The 16,996-nt window shown below is 48.4% G+C and overlaps 8 protein-coding genes across 8 annotated transcripts; 4 read left to right on the top strand and 4 right to left on the bottom strand.

Annotated features, from left to right (window-relative positions):
• Positions 1-2,098: 2,098 nt before the first annotated feature.
• On the top strand, positions 2,099-4,854 carry EURHEDRAFT_374072 (transcription factor domain-containing protein; the record flags this gene model as incomplete). Its single annotated transcript, XM_040778603.1, has 4 exons — positions 2,099-2,716; positions 2,767-2,864; positions 2,929-3,720; positions 3,774-4,854. 4 exons carry the CDS (start codon positions 2,099-2,101, stop codon positions 4,852-4,854), a joined length of 2,589 nt encoding a protein of 862 aa, XP_040642685.1.
• EURHEDRAFT_408224 (tubulin-binding prefolding complex subunit GIM3) lies at positions 4,795-5,835 on the bottom strand. Its single transcript, XM_040780777.1, has 4 exons — positions 5,737-5,835; positions 5,542-5,676; positions 5,372-5,439; positions 4,795-5,314 (listed from the first exon to the last, which is right to left on the bottom strand). The coding sequence occupies exons 1-4, from the start codon at positions 5,752-5,754 to the stop codon at positions 5,122-5,124; spliced, it is 414 nt and encodes a 137-aa protein (XP_040642684.1). The 5' UTR covers positions 5,755-5,835; the 3' UTR covers positions 4,795-5,121.
• Positions 5,836-5,949: 114 nt separating this feature from the next.
• Positions 5,950-7,392, bottom strand: EURHEDRAFT_408223 (autophagy-related protein 27). The gene is made up of 3 exons (XM_040780776.1): positions 6,835-7,392; positions 6,293-6,779; positions 5,950-6,244 (listed from the first exon to the last, which is right to left on the bottom strand). Exons 1-3 carry the CDS (start codon positions 7,082-7,084, stop codon positions 6,049-6,051), a joined length of 933 nt encoding a protein of 310 aa, XP_040642683.1. The 5' UTR covers positions 7,085-7,392; the 3' UTR covers positions 5,950-6,048.
• Positions 7,393-7,893: 501 nt separating this feature from the next.
• Positions 7,894-8,656, top strand: EURHEDRAFT_122558 (uncharacterized protein). The gene is made up of 2 exons (XM_040777720.1): positions 7,894-8,350; positions 8,408-8,656. The coding sequence occupies exons 1-2, from the start codon at positions 8,159-8,161 to the stop codon at positions 8,618-8,620; spliced, it is 405 nt and encodes a 134-aa protein (XP_040642682.1). The 5' UTR covers positions 7,894-8,158; the 3' UTR covers positions 8,621-8,656.
• Positions 8,657-8,691: 35 nt separating this feature from the next.
• EURHEDRAFT_512290 (NAD-dependent epimerase/dehydratase family protein) lies at positions 8,692-9,537 on the bottom strand (the record flags this gene model as incomplete). The annotated part of the gene is made up of 1 exon (XM_040786055.1): positions 8,692-9,537. The coding sequence occupies one exon, from the start codon at positions 9,535-9,537 to the stop codon at positions 8,692-8,694; it is 846 nt and encodes a 281-aa protein (XP_040642681.1).
• A 661-nt stretch (positions 9,538-10,198) lies between these two features.
• EURHEDRAFT_528013 (glycoside hydrolase family 15 protein) lies at positions 10,199-12,451 on the top strand (the record flags this gene model as incomplete). Its single annotated transcript, XM_040787039.1, has 2 exons — positions 10,199-11,960; positions 12,137-12,451. The coding sequence occupies 2 exons, from the start codon at positions 10,199-10,201 to the stop codon at positions 12,334-12,336; spliced, it is 1,962 nt and encodes a 653-aa protein (XP_040642680.1). The 3' UTR covers positions 12,337-12,451.
• Positions 12,452-12,495: 44 nt separating this feature from the next.
• On the top strand, positions 12,496-13,319 carry EURHEDRAFT_383180 (uncharacterized protein; the record flags this gene model as incomplete). The annotated part of the gene is made up of 1 exon (XM_040779563.1): positions 12,496-13,319. The coding sequence occupies exon 1, from the start codon at positions 12,501-12,503 to the stop codon at positions 13,317-13,319; it is 819 nt and encodes a 272-aa protein (XP_040642679.1). The 5' UTR covers positions 12,496-12,500.
• A 1,275-nt stretch (positions 13,320-14,594) lies between these two features.
• On the bottom strand, positions 14,595-16,765 carry EURHEDRAFT_512287 (uncharacterized protein; the record flags this gene model as incomplete). The annotated part of the gene is made up of 6 exons (XM_040786054.1): positions 14,595-15,718; positions 15,772-16,115; positions 16,178-16,345; positions 16,409-16,478; positions 16,549-16,583; positions 16,650-16,765. 6 exons carry the CDS (start codon positions 16,763-16,765, stop codon positions 14,595-14,597), a joined length of 1,857 nt encoding a protein of 618 aa, XP_040642678.1.
• Between the last annotated feature and the right edge of the window lie 231 nt (positions 16,766-16,996).

The following is a 16,996-nucleotide window of genomic DNA, read 5'->3' as shown; positions in this document are numbered from 1 at the left end:
GATAGTGGTTCTCCGAGGTTTTTCTATTCGCGAGCTTTTGAATTGTTCCCGCCAGATGGATCATGATGTGAAACGTGGAGTACTAATGGACGGATCTCTTGCTTTGAAAAAAGCATAACACACGGGAGTGTCCCAGTAAGACTCCTATGTTTCAACTATAAGAGAGACACAAGTGAATGGCCAAATACGCCCTCAATCCCTCTTTTTTAAGTAAGGTAGCTGTTCTACCCTTCTGTATCCACTCCCAACATATCCCAGGCTGATATGATGTGCAACAAATTTATCAATCATTATTCCGCAAGCTGGTGTATCCCCGCATAGATCAGCTGTACTATATATTGTTCAGCTCGAATGATCTCATATATAAATCGTTTTTGGGGTATACTCCGGCTAGAACCAGTCAATACCATTATTTTTGCGCCTGGGTAGTGTCTCTTACCACATGATCCTGCAACTATGGTTTCCTAGTGCTTGAGTCTTTGGAATCGACCTGGTCGTGCATTCCTAACGGATGTCTACAGTTACCATCATCGCATAGAGTTGGACCAAAAGGCTCATATGGAGACATCAAACGGTAACCAGCCTCGCATTTGCACTTGCGGCCATCTTGTTTTCGTATGGATTGACAGGGTCCCACCCTTATATTCAACTTGCGGGAAGGGTCAGGCTCAAGTGTGGGCAGTTGGTATGATTCCATGGTGGATAGAATAAGATTCTTGTATAGAGTGTGTATTTGAGCCAGTAGCCCTGATTCCATAGGAAAGTTTATTAATGATGGGAAAGGAAGAACCAAGAAATGCATTTATCATGGTGAAGGGCTGCCCAAATGTTTGCTATGGGAAGTAAGCTGACATTCGAGGCCGGCATTACTACGAGAAGCATGGAGAATGAATGGCCCAAATGTACGAACCCGGCAGATAAGCGCTACAGGGTTCTTTAGAAAACCAAATAATACTGCCAACTCACAATTCTGTCTGACAACAATGCGCGCTGTCATGCATTGTGTGGTGACGATGTCGCATGTGCTCACATTAAGATGCCGGAGAGTGGGTTCGCAACGCTGGAAAACGGACAACTCCCACCACTTGACAGACAAATCGGAACAGCCGGGTCGAGTGGATTTCTGCTGGGTTTAAGATCCACGATTAGGTGGGAGTCGGAGCAATCCGAATCCAATAAGTGTTCCTCTGCTGGTACGGACAGCCCGGAGAGTAAGCGACATCCCTCGTACATCGGAGGGACCACCACTCTACATGATACGACGAAGGAACGTGCAGATTCCGGATGTGCTGAGATCACGGCACACCCTTTTCCTTACTGCACAGAACCAATTTCCTTATAAAAAACAGTTGTTCTGAACAGAATAAGAAAAGGAGAATCATGCCGAAAGCCGGTACACGGCCGCAGCTCGGGACAAAAACGGGTGCGAGAAAACTCCGTATTTTCTCCTTTGGAGACGGAAGGAGTTAATGAGCTGATGATACGCACCTATCTAAGTTTGGCATTGCCGCCCGTCTTGGGCATGTTGTATATCAAAGTATACAGCCTCGGGAAGTAATTCCGGGCATATCTGCCACGTTATTTTTGCCTGCTTTAAGGGAAGATCCGGTTGAATCTCCCAGGAATTAACGACAAAAAGACACTGCCACTGTCGATCTGTGAACAGAAAGAAGAGAAATACAATTAAATACCGAATAAACAGAACAGAAGAAAAGATTGATGTTATCCACTCTGGACCAACGGAAGTTTTGGCAGCTCTGCAGACTGCAATTCCCCCACTGAACCAAGCATTGAAGATACTTGGTTTTATAGGAGAAGTTGTTGGGAAGAAGTCGATCGGATGTCATTCATTATTATTTTCTTGGAATAATCGTCGTCTTTTTTCTTCTATTGATACACCACACCTACTCTCTCGCCACTTTTCATATTGATATATTATTTCTTCTTCGCCTCTCTCTCTCTCTCTCTTTCTCTCTTTCTCTCTTTCTTTTTCTCTCTCTTCCCGTCTCTTTTTTTTTTTTTTATCTCCTCGACAAATCTCATCCCCATATGCAGCATTCCATCCGATTCATTACCACCAACTTCTTCACCACTCACCATGCAAAATCCTTATTTTTCCCCTATACAAAATAACCCTCCTCCTTCATCTTCCTCGTCTTCTTCTCATCCTCATACTCAACATGTTTCTTACGACCTGCCGCCAGTGCAATCCGTCACATCATCGCCTTTTCACCATCGTCCATCCCCCGCTACTCTTCTTTCCGCTCCGCCGAGTACGGCTACCACAACAGCCACCGCCGGCGGATTGAGCATGGCCCATCTCTTACAGCCCGTGTCCCCTAATAACCGGCATAATCCTAATACTCATAATGCTCCAATTATCAGTCCTCCTCTCGCTATCCCTGTTTCTTCGTCTGCATCTTCATCTACAGCTCCTCATTACCCTCGCTCCTACGGTTCCAGCTCTGGTTCACCCGCTGAACCTACAGCCGTGCTCCCGGAGAATAATCATGCTGTTAGCGCCAACTCTGGCACGGCTGGGTCCCTTTCGGGGACCTCGGGCTTTACTCTCGGGCAACCGGCCCAACCACAGCAGCATCCGCAGGCCGCACCGGCTTCATCAACAGGGACACCATCAGGGTTACAGCAGAAAAGAGCTTATCGCCAAAGAAGGAAGGACCCCAGTTGCGACGCTTGTCGTGAACGAAAAGTCAAGGTACTTTCACCAGCGTTTTCGCATTCCGAATAGGGCTAACATAGGACCAGTGCGATGCCTCTGAATCCTCCAGCTGCACAGAATGCACAAATCGCAAGGTGCGATGTCAATTCACCAAAGAGACAAACAGGCGCATGTCGTCCATCAAGTTCGTGCCATCCTTGTTTTTTTCTCTCGGCCGAAAAGAGTCAGCGATCCTGACAGAACCCTAGACAAGTGCAAGACCTAGAAAAACAGTTGGTTTCGACCAAACAACAGCTTCAGCAGCTCCGTTCTGGTATGCTCAAGTCCGATAGTCCTTCAATGGACTTGGATTTCGTCGAAACTTCCACCAATTTGGGACAGCAGCCGCTTTTCAAGCTACCGGATATCAGCCAACGACCATTGCGACGATCGAAAGCGCCTGTTACTCAAGATCTGTCCTCCGTACGGACCAACCTGCGAAACTATGGCCGTGGGATCTGGAAAGCTCCGTCTTCCTATCGCCAACAAAGTCACCGTTCCGTTATCACCGCTGATGAGCCTCCATTGCCTTCGAAAGCCGTCGCGGATCGCTACCTTGCTCAATACTACGCCTACATACATCCCGTTCTTCCGGTTCTTCATTGGCCTACCTTTTCCGCAGACTATGAGCAGATGTATCGAACAGGATCACTACGAGGTGCACCGCGGGAATGGGCGGCCGTGTTATTCGGTGTACTAGCTTGTGGATCGCTTCATACCCTTAACCGCAGCTGTGAGCAAGATGGGAAGGAATTGATACGCACCTCGTGCAGTATCATTGATGTGTGGCAGGACGACTTTGCTATGGATCAGGCTACGGCAGCTCTCTTGGTCAGCTATTTTCTTTATGAAGTTAACTCGAAGTCCCCGAGCTGGGTTTGGATCGGTTCTGCCGTGCGTGTCGCTCAGGAGATAGGCTTGCATTTGGATTCAGGGCCGTGGCCTCCGCTCGAGAGTGAGATGCGCAAACGTGTGTGGTGGGGGATATATGCATGGGATCGGTGAGTGGCCGCATAGGCACTTGTTCTCGGATTTGTTTTCTAACGTAGGATAGACTTTTGGCTTTGGAAATGGGAAAGCCGGTTTTGATCAACGATCAAGACTGCGATGTGGACCTTCCCTGTCCGATTGTCGATGAACGATACATTTCCGACGGTTGTTTACCAGACAGCCAGCAGACTACGCCTTTCCTAGCGGCCATCCATGTTGTCCGATCGATAGGACAGTTAACCCGGACAATACGTTGCCCGACCATCGGGCCGGCAACGCTCGAGACACTTGAACGGCATTTCGACGCTTGTTTAGGGACGTTCCCTGCTTCGTACCACCCACGATCCGATCAATCCCTCGATCTGCACTCACTAGCCCCAATCGTCTACCTACAAAACGCACGATTGATTCTTCACCGGCATAATATGTCCCCCATGAGCCCCGCAGATGCGCGAGCAAGCGCATTGGACCACTGCTTGTCGGCAGCGCTGGACACAGCAACTCTGCTTTCGCGATGCCTACAGCAATCACTTCCCGGTGGCGAAGATGGCCGTGCCGTATTCGCCACCGCAGCTACAACCATACTCTGCACGCATATCTGGCGCTGTACGCTATTCCTTCTGTTCCGGCAGGAGTATGCAGCTGCGCTGGTGTGCGTACAGGCTAGTTCCCTGGTCGGGGACCTGCGAGCAGTCAACGCATCCTGCGGTCGCTATCTGGCGTTCTTCGTCCGGTTCTTGTTAGATCGCGTGCGCCGTCCCGGCCCGCCTGTCGACTTGTCCCGTGACGAGGAATTAATCGCCTATGTCTCGGGTGACATGCAGGGGTCCAGCGACGGCAGCTGGGTCTGGCAGGGCAGCGAAACGGGCTCAAAATTAGAGGTCCTTTCTCCGCACGTGTCTAGCTCACCGATTACCCGTCCCGGGACAGGCAATGAATCCATGGACTGGGAAGGATGGGAATGGATCGAGCGGACGGTGCAGTATCTGCTAAGCGAGCAGCAACAGCAACAAGAACGAGCGACAGAGACACAATCCCAAGAACAGGTCAAGAAAGAGACATTCCTCGGTTCTGATACTGCGACGGGTGAGGATATAGCTCGACGGTCGAGCTCGTCGCGCATGACGATTGCCAGTATTATTTGATGCATTCACGGACAACGGAGTACTTGGCCTGCATTTGTTTCTTTATTTATTGCTCCCATGCGATGAGATATGGCTTATGAGAATTGCATAGACAGACGCATTTAACCATCCATGACTTACAAGTACTATAGAACTGCATATACCCTGCCAAGTAATAGAATTGATATTTACATTTACAGTTGCTACCAAACAACACCTAACATAGAATACACGTAATACAGTCACATTTCTATCAATTAGCCGTCATTTAGAAAAGGAAAAAAGAAGCTAAGCCTCCAAATTAATCCCCCTCCCAAACCGCGCATACAGCGCCACCTTTAACTCCTGCAACTCCTCCCTCAGCTCCCCCAACGAATCCTCCAACTTCGTCACCTCGCCCTCAACATCCTCTGTCGAGGTGGCAAGGAGCTGCTGGGCTTCCGAGAGCGGGAGTTGGAAGAATGTGTCGCCGATTTTGTACCTGTGTCCGTTAACTCTGGACCTGAGTTAAGAGGGATCGGAGAAGGGGAAGACGTACGGAACGAGTTCATCTTCATCTGCGAGTTCGAGTTCGGTGGTTACTTCTTCAAGGTCTTCTTTGTCTTTCTGCTCAACTATTAATACCCATCTCCCGTATTGGACACAACAACAACCCGATGCACCAGCACTAACGATGCAAGCGCATAATCCATGGGGGAGAAGGCTTACCTGCTTCCCCTTAAGCAGCGCCTCAAAAACAGTCTCCCGCTGATGAAGTCGACTAAAGCGGTTGATTTTCTCCTGGTCCTCGCGCCGGACTTCGTTTTCTTCGCCGCCGGCGGCGACTTCTTCTTCTTTTGAGAGCTTTTTTAATTGTTAGCGTAATTTGTTTAGGCTTAGTTTTAGATAGGGGAGAAGGGCTACCATGCGATGTTGCATCATTTTGGTGGTGTTTGTTCTATGGTGTGGTGGATTGAGTTGTTTGGTGATTGTTCTGTGATGTTGAGGATTCGTGGGATGTGGTCTGTGCGGGGCGGTTGATCGGAGGTGCGTTGCTAGAGCTCTGAGGGTATGGATTACATGGGGGATACTGAAGTTACTAACATTGGAGTATATTTACTTGGATATTACAGCCTTTGCTTCTACAAACTACGCGAACTGCATAATTGGGCGTCAAGGTAATATCAACATCAATTCATGCAATCGTCTAACAACTATCACCCCCAAACAAAGAAACTACACAGCGCTATATCCACCCCTAGACCCTGTCCCTTGAAGAGTATTCACCACTCGTCGAAACCAATCCTGCAAGATATACGGCACGTCCCGGATTGTGTCACCATGCGGGAGCAGATCCCACCCCCGAGCACCGTAGCGGTTGTAGTTGAGCCACGAGCCGAAGATGAGGTACGCGGAGATGCAAAGGAAGAGGCTGCCTTGGTTAGTGATGCGAATACCATCGAGGGAGGGAAAAGCGTACATGACAATAAACCAGGTGAAGAATCCCCAATGGTTAGAAGACCCGCCCTTCTTGCTACTCAGGTAGTCGTCACACGCATACCGGGTCTTCCAGTCCAGTTTTAGCACGTAGGATTCATTATCTGCAGGCCCGAAGCTCTGAAACCGCAAACTGCGCGATTTATCACCGGACTCGTCTCCATCTTCCTTCGCCCTTAGCTGTTCCTCTGCTGTATCCTCCTCTGTCGAAATGCCCTCCAGACCGGACCTGGTGGGGTCGCACTGAAATTCGATCACCGCACCAGCATCCTTCTTAGTCTTTTTGTCGTCGAGATACTGGCCTCCGCCCAGTCGCACTCTCAGTCCTTCGCGGTCGGGATCGAGTTGCTTCAACCGTGTGATTTCAGGGTCTTTGGCGCCATGTCCTAGGTGGTCGAGACCGGCGATGGGGAACGCTTTCGTTTCGCTATCGGAGCCATCGACGGCGTCTCTGTATTCGAATCCACAGACTATATTTTCAGTATTTCCCGTTTAACCGCTAGTAAAAGGGGAAAAGTGACATACTGTTCTTCGACGTCCCACACTTGAGGTTCCCCCGAATAGCGGCCCCCTTCAGGATATTGCAGATGTTCAGCACGTAGGTGGTGTTGACGACATAATCCTCCGTCTCCTCAATGTGGTATAACGAATGCACTCCACCAAGTGGACTCAGGTCGTATTTAATGCCGTCCAGGTTGATATGCGCGCAGTCGAAGCCTGTCGCGGTGACAAGGCCGGCGAAGAGGAACGAGAAGACGCTTGATTGTAACCGCATGGTGGCGCGTGTGCGAGAGCAACCAGCCAGCTGGTGCAGAGTCAGACGTAAGAAGAGTGCGCTTTAGGCGAAAATAGAGAGATAAGATATTGGACCTCAGTGGTTTAGTGCAACGCAGGGTTGATTAGGCCCAAGATAATGCGAGGCTGGTGGGAATGTTGGCTGGGATGCTCGGAGGTGTTTCTTTTTCCGAGGCGGTGATGCTGTAATGCCAGGGATCTGGAATTTGGGTGGTCAAGACGTGGTGCTAATGCTGGGTAGTGGTATGGAATATATGGCGTTTATTTCGGGTCAGTATCGTGTAGTATTGTTAGTATGCCAGCAGGGAACAAGTGAAGTTGGTCGAAGTCTTGATGATGTCACCTGACTTTCCTTTTTGGGTGTTCTCTGACCAACTCACATGCTTTCTTTTCACACCCGTTTCTATTCATGTTTGTTTCTAATTCCATTCATGCAAGATTGCTGGCCTATGGTACTCAACCGCAGGCTTACAGATGCAAATGCAGTCATACACCAGACTGGCGAACGAGAGCCTATCCATGAAACTTATCTCCAGGGCAAATGACCAGTCCTACAACCAACCCTGGGGTTCACTTCTTAGGTCGCCTTATGAAGCACGGTCATATTGCTTTATGCCTTGCAAATCTTTGTCCAGCAAATCCGATCCATAGACAGTGCCAGCTCCAACCTACATAACGCAGTGATCCGGACTCTGTTGGATGCCGGGCATATTCAATCCTGGTCCGGGATGAACCTTCGTCTCATCAAACAATGCCGCTGAACAGGTTCGGATCCTGGAGGATGCATTGATTACCGCTCAGTCGGGTTGTGAACTGCGTACAGGCTCTGCAGCAGTGCAGAGTGTGCGCAAGCACAAATAAAACAACTCTGGATGAACAACCCTGCCAGTCAAAACGCAAATGCCGGCCGATGCCCGATAGTCCAAGATGGAGTCTTTATAAGCAGTGAAGAATCCTCTTCGTTACATTGTTTTCTTCAGATCTGCCACAACTCATAAGCTCTATCAATATCAATTCCCCTATTCTTATACTGAAAATCGGTAACACCAACACCATGCAGAATATTTCACTCACTGAAGATGTTAAAGAGATCATCAATAAGTTGCGGATAGTCGCAGCAGACTCGGAAGCATGCGAGATATACAGAAACTCGATTGGCTGGCAATATGGCGGTTACAAAATTGAAGCTCAGCTCAACCATTTGAAAGGTGAGTTGGAAAAGAAGAAGAAGAAGAAAAGCAATAATGTAAGTGGAGCCATTTTTTGACTTGGACATAAGCAGAATATATACTTATTTCTACAGTGCAAGGTGGTCGAGATAAAAATGGTTCGTTTCCTTAGAAACGCCAACGTTGTCAATCCAACAAACAATTTGATTTTGATTCCGGTCAATGGCGATGCGCTTTTCGGGAATACAACGGTAATACCAGATGAAGGATATTATACAGACGAGGACCAACGACCGTTGTATGGTTGTGGGGTGGATGTTATTATTGTCGTTCTCTCTAGGAAGTAAGGAAGGTGACGTTTGAAAACAACGTCTGAAAGGAATTATACACTAAGGACAGAGAAATAACATCATTACATCTATTCCTTCTCATCGTGAACCCACCCCAAAATCCTATTCGCTTTCTCCGTAGCCCAAAACGCCTGATTCCCTGATAAATCCCCCCGAATCTCCGCCTTGGGATAAAACTTCCTCGCCAACTCCTCTGAAGCCGTCTTCTGCGTCGTCGTCGGCGCAATAATATTGAATATCTGACAACCACCCAACCTCTCCGACCTCTCAATAGCAAGCAAACAAGCCCTTGCTGCCGCATTAGGATGTACCCAGCCCCATAACTGCTTCACAGCAGCTTCGTCCCAGTTCCTTTCATGCTCTTTCTGGACGTCCTTCAACGGCGCGACTTCGTGGATGCGCAGGCAGGCAATGTTCATGCCAGGGAACCACTCGACGAATGAACGTGCTTGGTACTCTGCTTCTTCTTTTGCGAGGGCGTAGGGGTCTGTTGGGTGCTGGGGCGCGTCTTCGTCGATGGGGAAGTAATCGAAGCGTAAGGGGCGATTTGCGTAGGCGAGCCCGATGGCGTTGACGGAGGATGCGTAGCAGATTTTATAAATACCGTGCTCAGCAGCGGCGCGGAAGCCGTTGAAAGCGCAGTTCACATTGTTGTTATGCACTAATGAGTCCTCCTTCTCGACCGGGTCGGGAATAGCAGCAAGATGGATCAGCGCGTCACAGCCTTCAAAGGCTTTGAGCGTACCTGCATAATCATTGCCAATATCTGCTGTTCGATGCTCGGTGTTCGGAATGTCGTCGGAGTTGTCGCGCGGGGTACGATCGATTTGCACCGTGTGGTGGCCTGCGTCGGCGCAGAGCCGAACGGTGTCTCTGCCCACTGTGCCGCGGGCGCCGGTGATGGCAATCTTCATTTTGTTAGGTGTGGATAATACTTGCTTGAAAACTGGACCTGAAGATGAAAATGAACGAGTGGCCATGGATATCGAGGGCTGGAAGGTGCGACAGGGTATACTAGCCATTGAGGCTAGGGCTTGTCTTGGGATGGTCATCATAGGTCATACACGAGCGATGACTTTAGATAACCTCGACGTAGTGCAATTGAATAAGAATGGCCACCTTGAAATACAGGTTTATCAGAGTTATTACTGTTTGCAGTAAAAATAGCAATTGAGTTTGGGATGTTCATGGAATGACAGTTTCTTGACATCAAAGGTTGATCCACTCCAGCATAGTTAACGTCCATATACAACCCAGATTGTCTTATCTGTGCATATAACTTGATTAATATGCTCCACATTTACTTAATCTAACAATTGGCACTGTCTATATAAACGACTCGTTTTTGGCTGTGGCAACGAGAAATCAAGTCTTGATATCATCGGATGTTGCATTGGACGCTCAGATGGAAGAATTATGTTGATTTCTCCACAAAACTCAAAGACACAGTTCATAATACAATGATGCAGTATTTTAGGCGATTAGCAGACTCCCGAGTCTTATTACTTTAAATAGACGAAGTTGTAGACACTCACCAGTATTCAGGATTCAGACGCCCATAGAGAAACATCAGCAATGCCAATCACAACGGGATACTGCCCCATAGAAGACTATGGCCTGATCGGCGACATGCACACTGCCGCCCTGGTCAGCAAATCTGGCAGCCTCGACTTTATGTGCTGGCCCGTTTTCGACTCGCCCTCTGTCTTCTGCCGCCTACTCGACAAATCCAAAGGCGGGTATTTCTCCATAAAAGCGAACCCGGAAAGCAATGCATCCAGCAAGCAGAAATACGTCCCCTACACTAATATGCTGGAAACGAGATGGATGCATGAAGACGGTGTTGTGCACGTTCTTGATTACTTCCCCGTTGCAAGCGGGCAAGAGACGGCGCCGGATAATATCCTCACTGGTGTCTGTCCGTGTTATGGACGGCATAAGGCAAAGTTTGATGATGCGTTGCGGTATCGGCATTCTGCGGTTGTAAGGACGGTGACTTGTGCGCGTGGGGAATTGGATATGGATGTTGAGTTTTTTCCGGCTTTTAACTATGCGCGTGATGGGCATGAAGTTGTTGGCCATCTGACTGGAAGCGCATTTGATGAAGCCCAGACACAGTCTCTTCTGTTCAAGAGTGCGACAGAATCTCTGCGGGTGGACATACATGCAGATATTGCCGACGAACGACAAAACGAAACCCCATCTTTCAAGATCGAATTGCAGAACAAAGAAGGTCTAAAAGGACAGGGGATATATACCAAATTGCGACTCTCCGTTGGGCAGTCAGTGACTTTCGTCATCCATAATGACGAAGTCGCTGTTCCAGAAGACAACGTTGGATCCTGCATCAGTAAAATAGAGAGGAGCACAATTGATTTCTGGGCTAGTTGGACACGACAATGCACGTATACTGGGCATTACCGGGAACAAGTCTTGAGAAGCTTATTGATATTGAAGCTGCTCACATACAAGCCCACAGGGGCAATTGTGGCGGCTCCAACCTTCTCACTACCAGAAGATATAGGAGGTTCCCGAAATTGGGATTATCGCTTTTCATGGGTTCGCGATACGGCATTCACACTGTATGTGTTTCTGAAGAGCGGATACACTGAAGAAGCCGAGCAATACATGAATTTCACATTCGACAACATCCTCCCATCAGCAGAAGCCCACGCAAATAATGATCAATTTCTCCCCATTATCCTCAGTATACGAGGCGATTCTACAATCCCTGAAATAGAACTATCACACCTCGAGGGATATAGAGGTAGCAGCCCTGTCAGGATAGGCAATGCAGCAACCACACACACTCAACATGACATCTATGGCGCGCTATTTGACAGCATTTATCTCTATAACAAGCACGTCGGTCCTATTTCATACGACCAGTGGCGCACAATTCGAAGCATAGTCAACCGCGTTCGCAAGCTGCATAAAACACCCGACATGTCAATCTGGGAAGTCCGTGGTGAGAAACAACACTTTGTATACTCAAAGATCATGCTCTGGGTAACCTTCGACCGTGCAATTCGACTCGCTGAGAAGCGCTCAAATCTTCCATGCCCCGAGCTCATAGAATGGCGCGTCACGCGCGATGAGATCTATGAAGACGTGATGGAGCATGGTTATAATATGGACGAGAAATTCTTTTGCATGAGTTATGAGAATAAGAAGATGATGGATGCTTCAGTGCTTATTGCGCCGCTTGTATTTTTCACTGCGCCGGATGATCCTAGACTGCTGTCGACAATAAAAAGGATCTTGCAGACACCCGAGGCTGGGGGATTGACCACTGCGAAGATGCTGCTCAGATATGATCATGCGATGGCTCATGATGGTACTACCTTCTCTCCCGCATGAAAGAATTGGGACTAAGGAATCACAGGACTCGATGGCAAAGAGGGCGCCTTTATCATGGTCACCTTCTGGCTTGTCGAAGCCATGGCACGAGTAAGTTTCTCTTCTCTGTTCAGAGACCATCAGTTAATGAGACGAAGGCATCCATGGCAAAAGCTCATCTACACGAATACCCTCATTTGGGGGAAATGCGCAGGAATGCATTTTCCTACTTCGAGAATTTGCTGATGTTTGCCAACCATCTGGGCATGTTTTCCGAAGAGGTGAACCATTCAGGCGAGCAGATGGGAAATACACCACAGGCTTTTAGTCATATTTCTTGTATCAGTGCTGCGATGAATTTGAAGCGGTCATAATGTATACGGTCTGTGGGTTTGTGGATATATTGTTTTTTGTCATTTAGAACTAGGCATGCCATGCGTTAGGCAAACTTCTTGTATCGTATAACAGAAGAAGAATTATCAAACTCACCTCCAAACATCTACTTTGCAACTTACCAAGAAATCACAAAGTATTGAAAATGTCTTTCCCAGAACCGTATGTTCATCCTCCAATTACCACACACACACATACAATAATTCTCCTCCACGGCCGCGGCAGCTTCGGCCGTGAACTCGCCGAAGAACTCTTTTTCTCCAACACCACCAACAATCAAAATCTACCAACGACTCTTCCAACTGTCCGCTGGGTCTTCCCAACGTCCCGCAATTACTGGGATACCAAGTTTGAGGAAGAAATACCGGAGTGGTTCGATGCATATTCGCTTACCAATATTGAGGAGAGACAAGAGCTGCAGGTTGAGGGGTTGAAAGAATCGATCAAGTATATTTTAGAGATATTGGAGAAGGATATTGAGTTGGTTGGTGATGCTGGGAATGTGTTTCTGGGAGGAATGAGTATGGGGATGGCGGTTGTGATGTGGGTGGTTGTTCACTATCTCGCTTCTGCAACAGGAAATAATAAGGCGTTAGGAGGGGTACTGGTATTCAGTGGATGGTTTCCGTTTGCTAGACAGACCGAGGAGTTCATTACTACTGCTGGTGCTGACGCGGCTGGGTTCCAGCGGTTGATATCTTCAGTGCTGGGTGGAACCGTTCCTGGCATCGAAGATCAAGAGAGCATAACACCAACGAGCCTTCCCGTGTGTCTCCTCCATGGGACAGATGATGCCTTTATCTCCGTCGAACTGGGTCGACAATCAAGTAGAATCTTGCAGAAGATGGGTATGCCCGTTGAATGGCATGAGTATACTGGAGCGGAGAATGAAGGGCACTGGATCAAAGAGCCAGAGGGGTTTGATAAAATTGTGAGGTTTCTACGGAGCCATGGTATGAAATAAGCTTGTTTATATCCACAGGGATTTATGATTCTAGTGCTGCATATTGAGCACATCAGAATATAAAGTCCTTTGCTGTATATATGCAATGAATGCTTCATTTTGTAATGAACTCGAGCATGGCTGCTATATCGATGCTATACATAGGATGAAGTCGCCAACACATTCTGTAACATGTATACAGGTGTACCCGACTTTTAGCCGGTAACCCAAAAAGAAAACTCTAGATATCGACTTTTCCTTCTAGGTAATATGTGTGAATGGACACAAAGAAATTCCAATTCGACATATTGATAGGCCGAAGTACACCGTCCTCAATTGTGTACGGCTTGTGATTGGCATGGTCAATCATTTAACAACCCAACCAGTCAATTTCAAATAGCAGAATTGTCTGAATTGAGGGGCAAACAGGAGCTACCACAGCAATGAGAGTAACTAGAAGTTGAAACTGTAAGAACCAGCGGGCCACATGCTTCAGGATCTTCTCCCCGAACACTGCACCGTATGGCCCATTACAACATCTGTAGAAATGCCTTTTTCAAAGACAGTCAATGAAAAACTGCTGTCACGGTCCAGAGCGACATGCTCCGTCTTTTCGTGCGCTCCAATGCGACGTATTTGTTAGCCCTTCCTGGTATGTATCCAGCTCCTCGGTTGACGAAAGCTACCCCGAAAGAACTGCAGATACTAATTCTATAATCACCATTTAATTTTGTCGCTGTTTCGACCATAAAGTCTCAATTGTTCTCTATATCTGGTCCCAAAGTTCGTCCCGGAAAGCATGTTTCGTTGATAATCAAGTTGCATACGCCACTCAGCTGCCAGTGCTGATAGAGGAACTAGGCCATTCATGGCATAACCTCGACAAACTTGTCCAACATCTCCCTGGGCCTAGGCTTCGAGATCCTGGTAGTAGTAGTCCAGGATCGTCAGACTGAAGTGCCCTTTTCATGACATGTCTGATGCAGTTCATCGTATAGAGAAATGTACAAGAAAGCTTTCAGTACGAGGTTGCTTTTCACCGTCTGAGCTTTGATAGGTGTGTTGGAAGTCGCAGAATCAATATTGAAAACAGGCGATAGTTGGGAAGAGGATGGGTTGGAAAGATGGTTTTATTCCGCCTAATTCAATAAGCATAGTGTGGAATATTTGCTATTACAGTGAATCGCCTGGGTCAAACATGATATTGACACCGATGTGAATATAGCAGCAGATATAAGGTACATACACAGGCCCATACAATAAAGATAGCAGACATAACCCTGATCACAACCACATCTATAGAATCGTGATCCCGCAGCATCTAATGCGAGCGCTATCAATCCGTGCTTGACGACCCCACCACAAACGCACTAATTCCTCTGCAAAGACACGATCTGTGGCACTCCAGACATCAAGGCCCATCTCCGTCATATCTTCTGTGGTTATGAGAACAGTATCGGAGTCGTAGATGCTTTTGTCATCTGTATCATTGTGGAACAGAGCGGATCGATCATCGTCACCTTCTTGCGTGGATTGGCGGGCCATGGTGATGGATGGGTTTTCGTCGTCTTCGTCGTTGGCGTCGTCACTGTAAGGTTGAGCGTTATTATTTACTGACTCCCGCCCATCACTGTCATGCCGCGCGACAACATCCGTGAGAATGATGAAGATCTGCGCTGTCAGGCGGCGGAAGTACGCCACCAGGGCGACTTCCGGAGGCTGTTGCTCTGTGTCCCTCGGTTGCTGATTGGGGTGCGAAAGGCTCTCCGCACTAGCCAAAAGACGCGTATCTTGCTCAATTTGCTGCTCCTCCTCTTCTTCTGAGAGGCCTTCGCGCTTTTCACCCGCTGACGCCCACCAAATGAAAGAGGTGTAAGCGAGTTGGGCCCAGGAAAGGGGCTCGACGACTGGACTTGATGAGAATGTTGAGACTGTGTCAGAGTTATCGTCGGTTGCGTCGTTAAGACTGGCGCCGTCATTGTCACTGGGGTCTACTAATTGTGAGTTTTCGTCGCGGGAGAGATGGCGCAGTCCCTGACGGAGCCTGGTATAACGGCGAGCATCTCGTTGCGTGGCTCTTAGCTCGGTTTGAACTGGGGCTGTTCCCAGTCTTGAAGGTGCCTGCACCGTAAGTTTGGGGTATATCTTCTCCGCTGCGTCCTTGGTATAGGGAGCCGGTACTGTAGCCAGGACGTCAAAGAGTTCTGGTTTCATGGTTAAGACGCTGTCTGTTGAGCATGCAATCCAGGTCGAATCCTGTTCGCTGTCGCGGGGACTGCGCCCGATGAACGAAGAAAGGTATGGGATGTCATGGATGCCGATGTTGAAAAGTGGACGGAGCCGCGGGGTCGGTAAATTATCCTGAGGAAGGAGAGGGAGGACGGAATCGGGTAAGGAGGCTAGTAGGGAAAGATCGTATACTGTATCATACAGTTAGTTATAAGCTTTTCTTGTAGTAGCGCAAGCATCATACCATAGTTACAGGGCACATGGACCGGCGCTTCAGTCATGAGCAGGATTCTCTTGCGCAGAAGTGCAGCTCTGTATAGCGGGAATATCAAAGGTCCGAAAGAGTCAACGAAATGCGGAAGGGAGGACGCTGGGTGGAATGGTGTCAAGGCCGGCCTCGATGATGGTTCCAACACCATGGCGTCGCTGAAAGCGCGATTGCGATGCGAGGAACCAGGCCAATTGGACCGGACACTGATCGGAGAGTCGAGCGGCGGTTCGGATGGTAATGCATCGGAACCTCGAACTTGATAGGTATCCCAGTATTCGTCTAACGGCTTGTTGTTGGACGTATCTTGTGCGTATTGTCTGATGGTGACTGCAGTTAGGACAGTGAACAGCATGACGCAGCCCGGTTCTAAACCACTTACTGCACCAATTCCTTGAGTTTCGGGGCATGTCTCCAACTCTTTCCCAATCTTCCAAAGCTCAATGGGACCAAGACACCAACAGCGAACATCTTCGCATTGCGTTCGGCTTCCTCCGCGGGTAGGTTGATGAATGCGCTGAGACCGGCGTATTCTTCGTGGACGAAGTACCTAGACATGGACATTTGTTAGACACAACACGACCAGCGCAAAGAGGCGACAAGGTAAACATACACCAGATCTTCTGTGACATTATGCAATCCCGAGGGGAGCGATTTATACTCGACGACACCTTCAACCTCAACTATCCGACAATGACGACGTCAGCTAATGTGCTTCGGTTTGCGATCAGGATGTTCGACGATATCACACACCATCTGAAATGGAGCGCTTCCAGGCGATCACATATCTTTGAATTTCAATCCGTCAGCTACAGGGAGTTCAATTCCGGTATGGAGTTCGAGCAGGAATTCACCCAGTTTTGATATCGAAGCGGATCGCGAAGAGCGCCGCAATGCCGGGCGGCGATTCGAGGGTAGCTGCCGTACGAGGCACTTCAATCCCCAAGGACTTCCGCTTATTAGGAGCCATTATCGAGACACAGGTTGTATAAGGAGTTTCCAGACTCCATGGAGGGGGTTGAAGGTGGCATGGAGAGAAGAGCATGGACGTTAGATGAGACCATCGGGAGGAATTGGTGCCTGAGGCTTTGACTAGCCGCATTGGGTTAGTGCACTATATCCATGGATACAGCCTACTATGAATGAGACAATGCCAGAATTATTGAAGACATTCTCAGAACAAATGGCATTGGTACTCCCT

Source organism: Aspergillus ruber, assembly GCF_000600275.1.
Source record: "Aspergillus ruber CBS 135680 unplaced genomic scaffold scaffold00002, whole genome shotgun sequence".
In the NCBI taxonomy this organism is placed as follows: Eukaryota; Fungi; Ascomycota; class Eurotiomycetes; order Eurotiales; family Aspergillaceae; genus Aspergillus; species Aspergillus ruber.
Note: the sequence above shows the minus strand (reverse complement) of the source record. Positions and strands in the feature narration are given on the sequence as shown.

Bases quoted from the DNA above. Each gene is read 5' to 3' on its own strand.
- EURHEDRAFT_408224 (XM_040780777.1), bottom strand. The intron at 5,440-5,541 runs GTAAGCCTTCTC...ATAGTTGAGCAG, and splicing joins CGCTGCTTAAGGGGAAGCAG to AAAGACAAAGAAGACCTTGA. The intron at 5,315-5,371 runs GTACGTCTTCCC...TAACGGACACAG, and splicing joins GATGAAGATGAACTCGTTCC to GTACAAAATCGGCGACACAT.
- EURHEDRAFT_408223 (XM_040780776.1), bottom strand. From the start codon at position 7,084: ATGCGGTTACAATCAAGCGTCTTCTCGTTCCTCTTCGCCGGCCTTGTC. The intron at 6,780-6,834 runs GTATGTCACTTT...CTGAAAATATAG, and splicing joins GTGTGGGACGTCGAAGAACA to TCTGTGGATTCGAATACAGA. The intron at 6,245-6,292 runs GTACGCTTTTCC...TAACCAAGGCAG, and splicing joins TTCACCTGGTTTATTGTCAT to CCTCTTCCTTTGCATCTCCG.
- EURHEDRAFT_122558 (XM_040777720.1), top strand. From the start codon at position 8,159: ATGCAGAATATTTCACTCACTGAAGATGTTAAAGAGATCATCAATAAG. The intron at 8,351-8,407 runs GTAAGTGGAGCC...TTATTTCTACAG, and splicing joins AGAAGAAGAAAAGCAATAAT to TGCAAGGTGGTCGAGATAAA.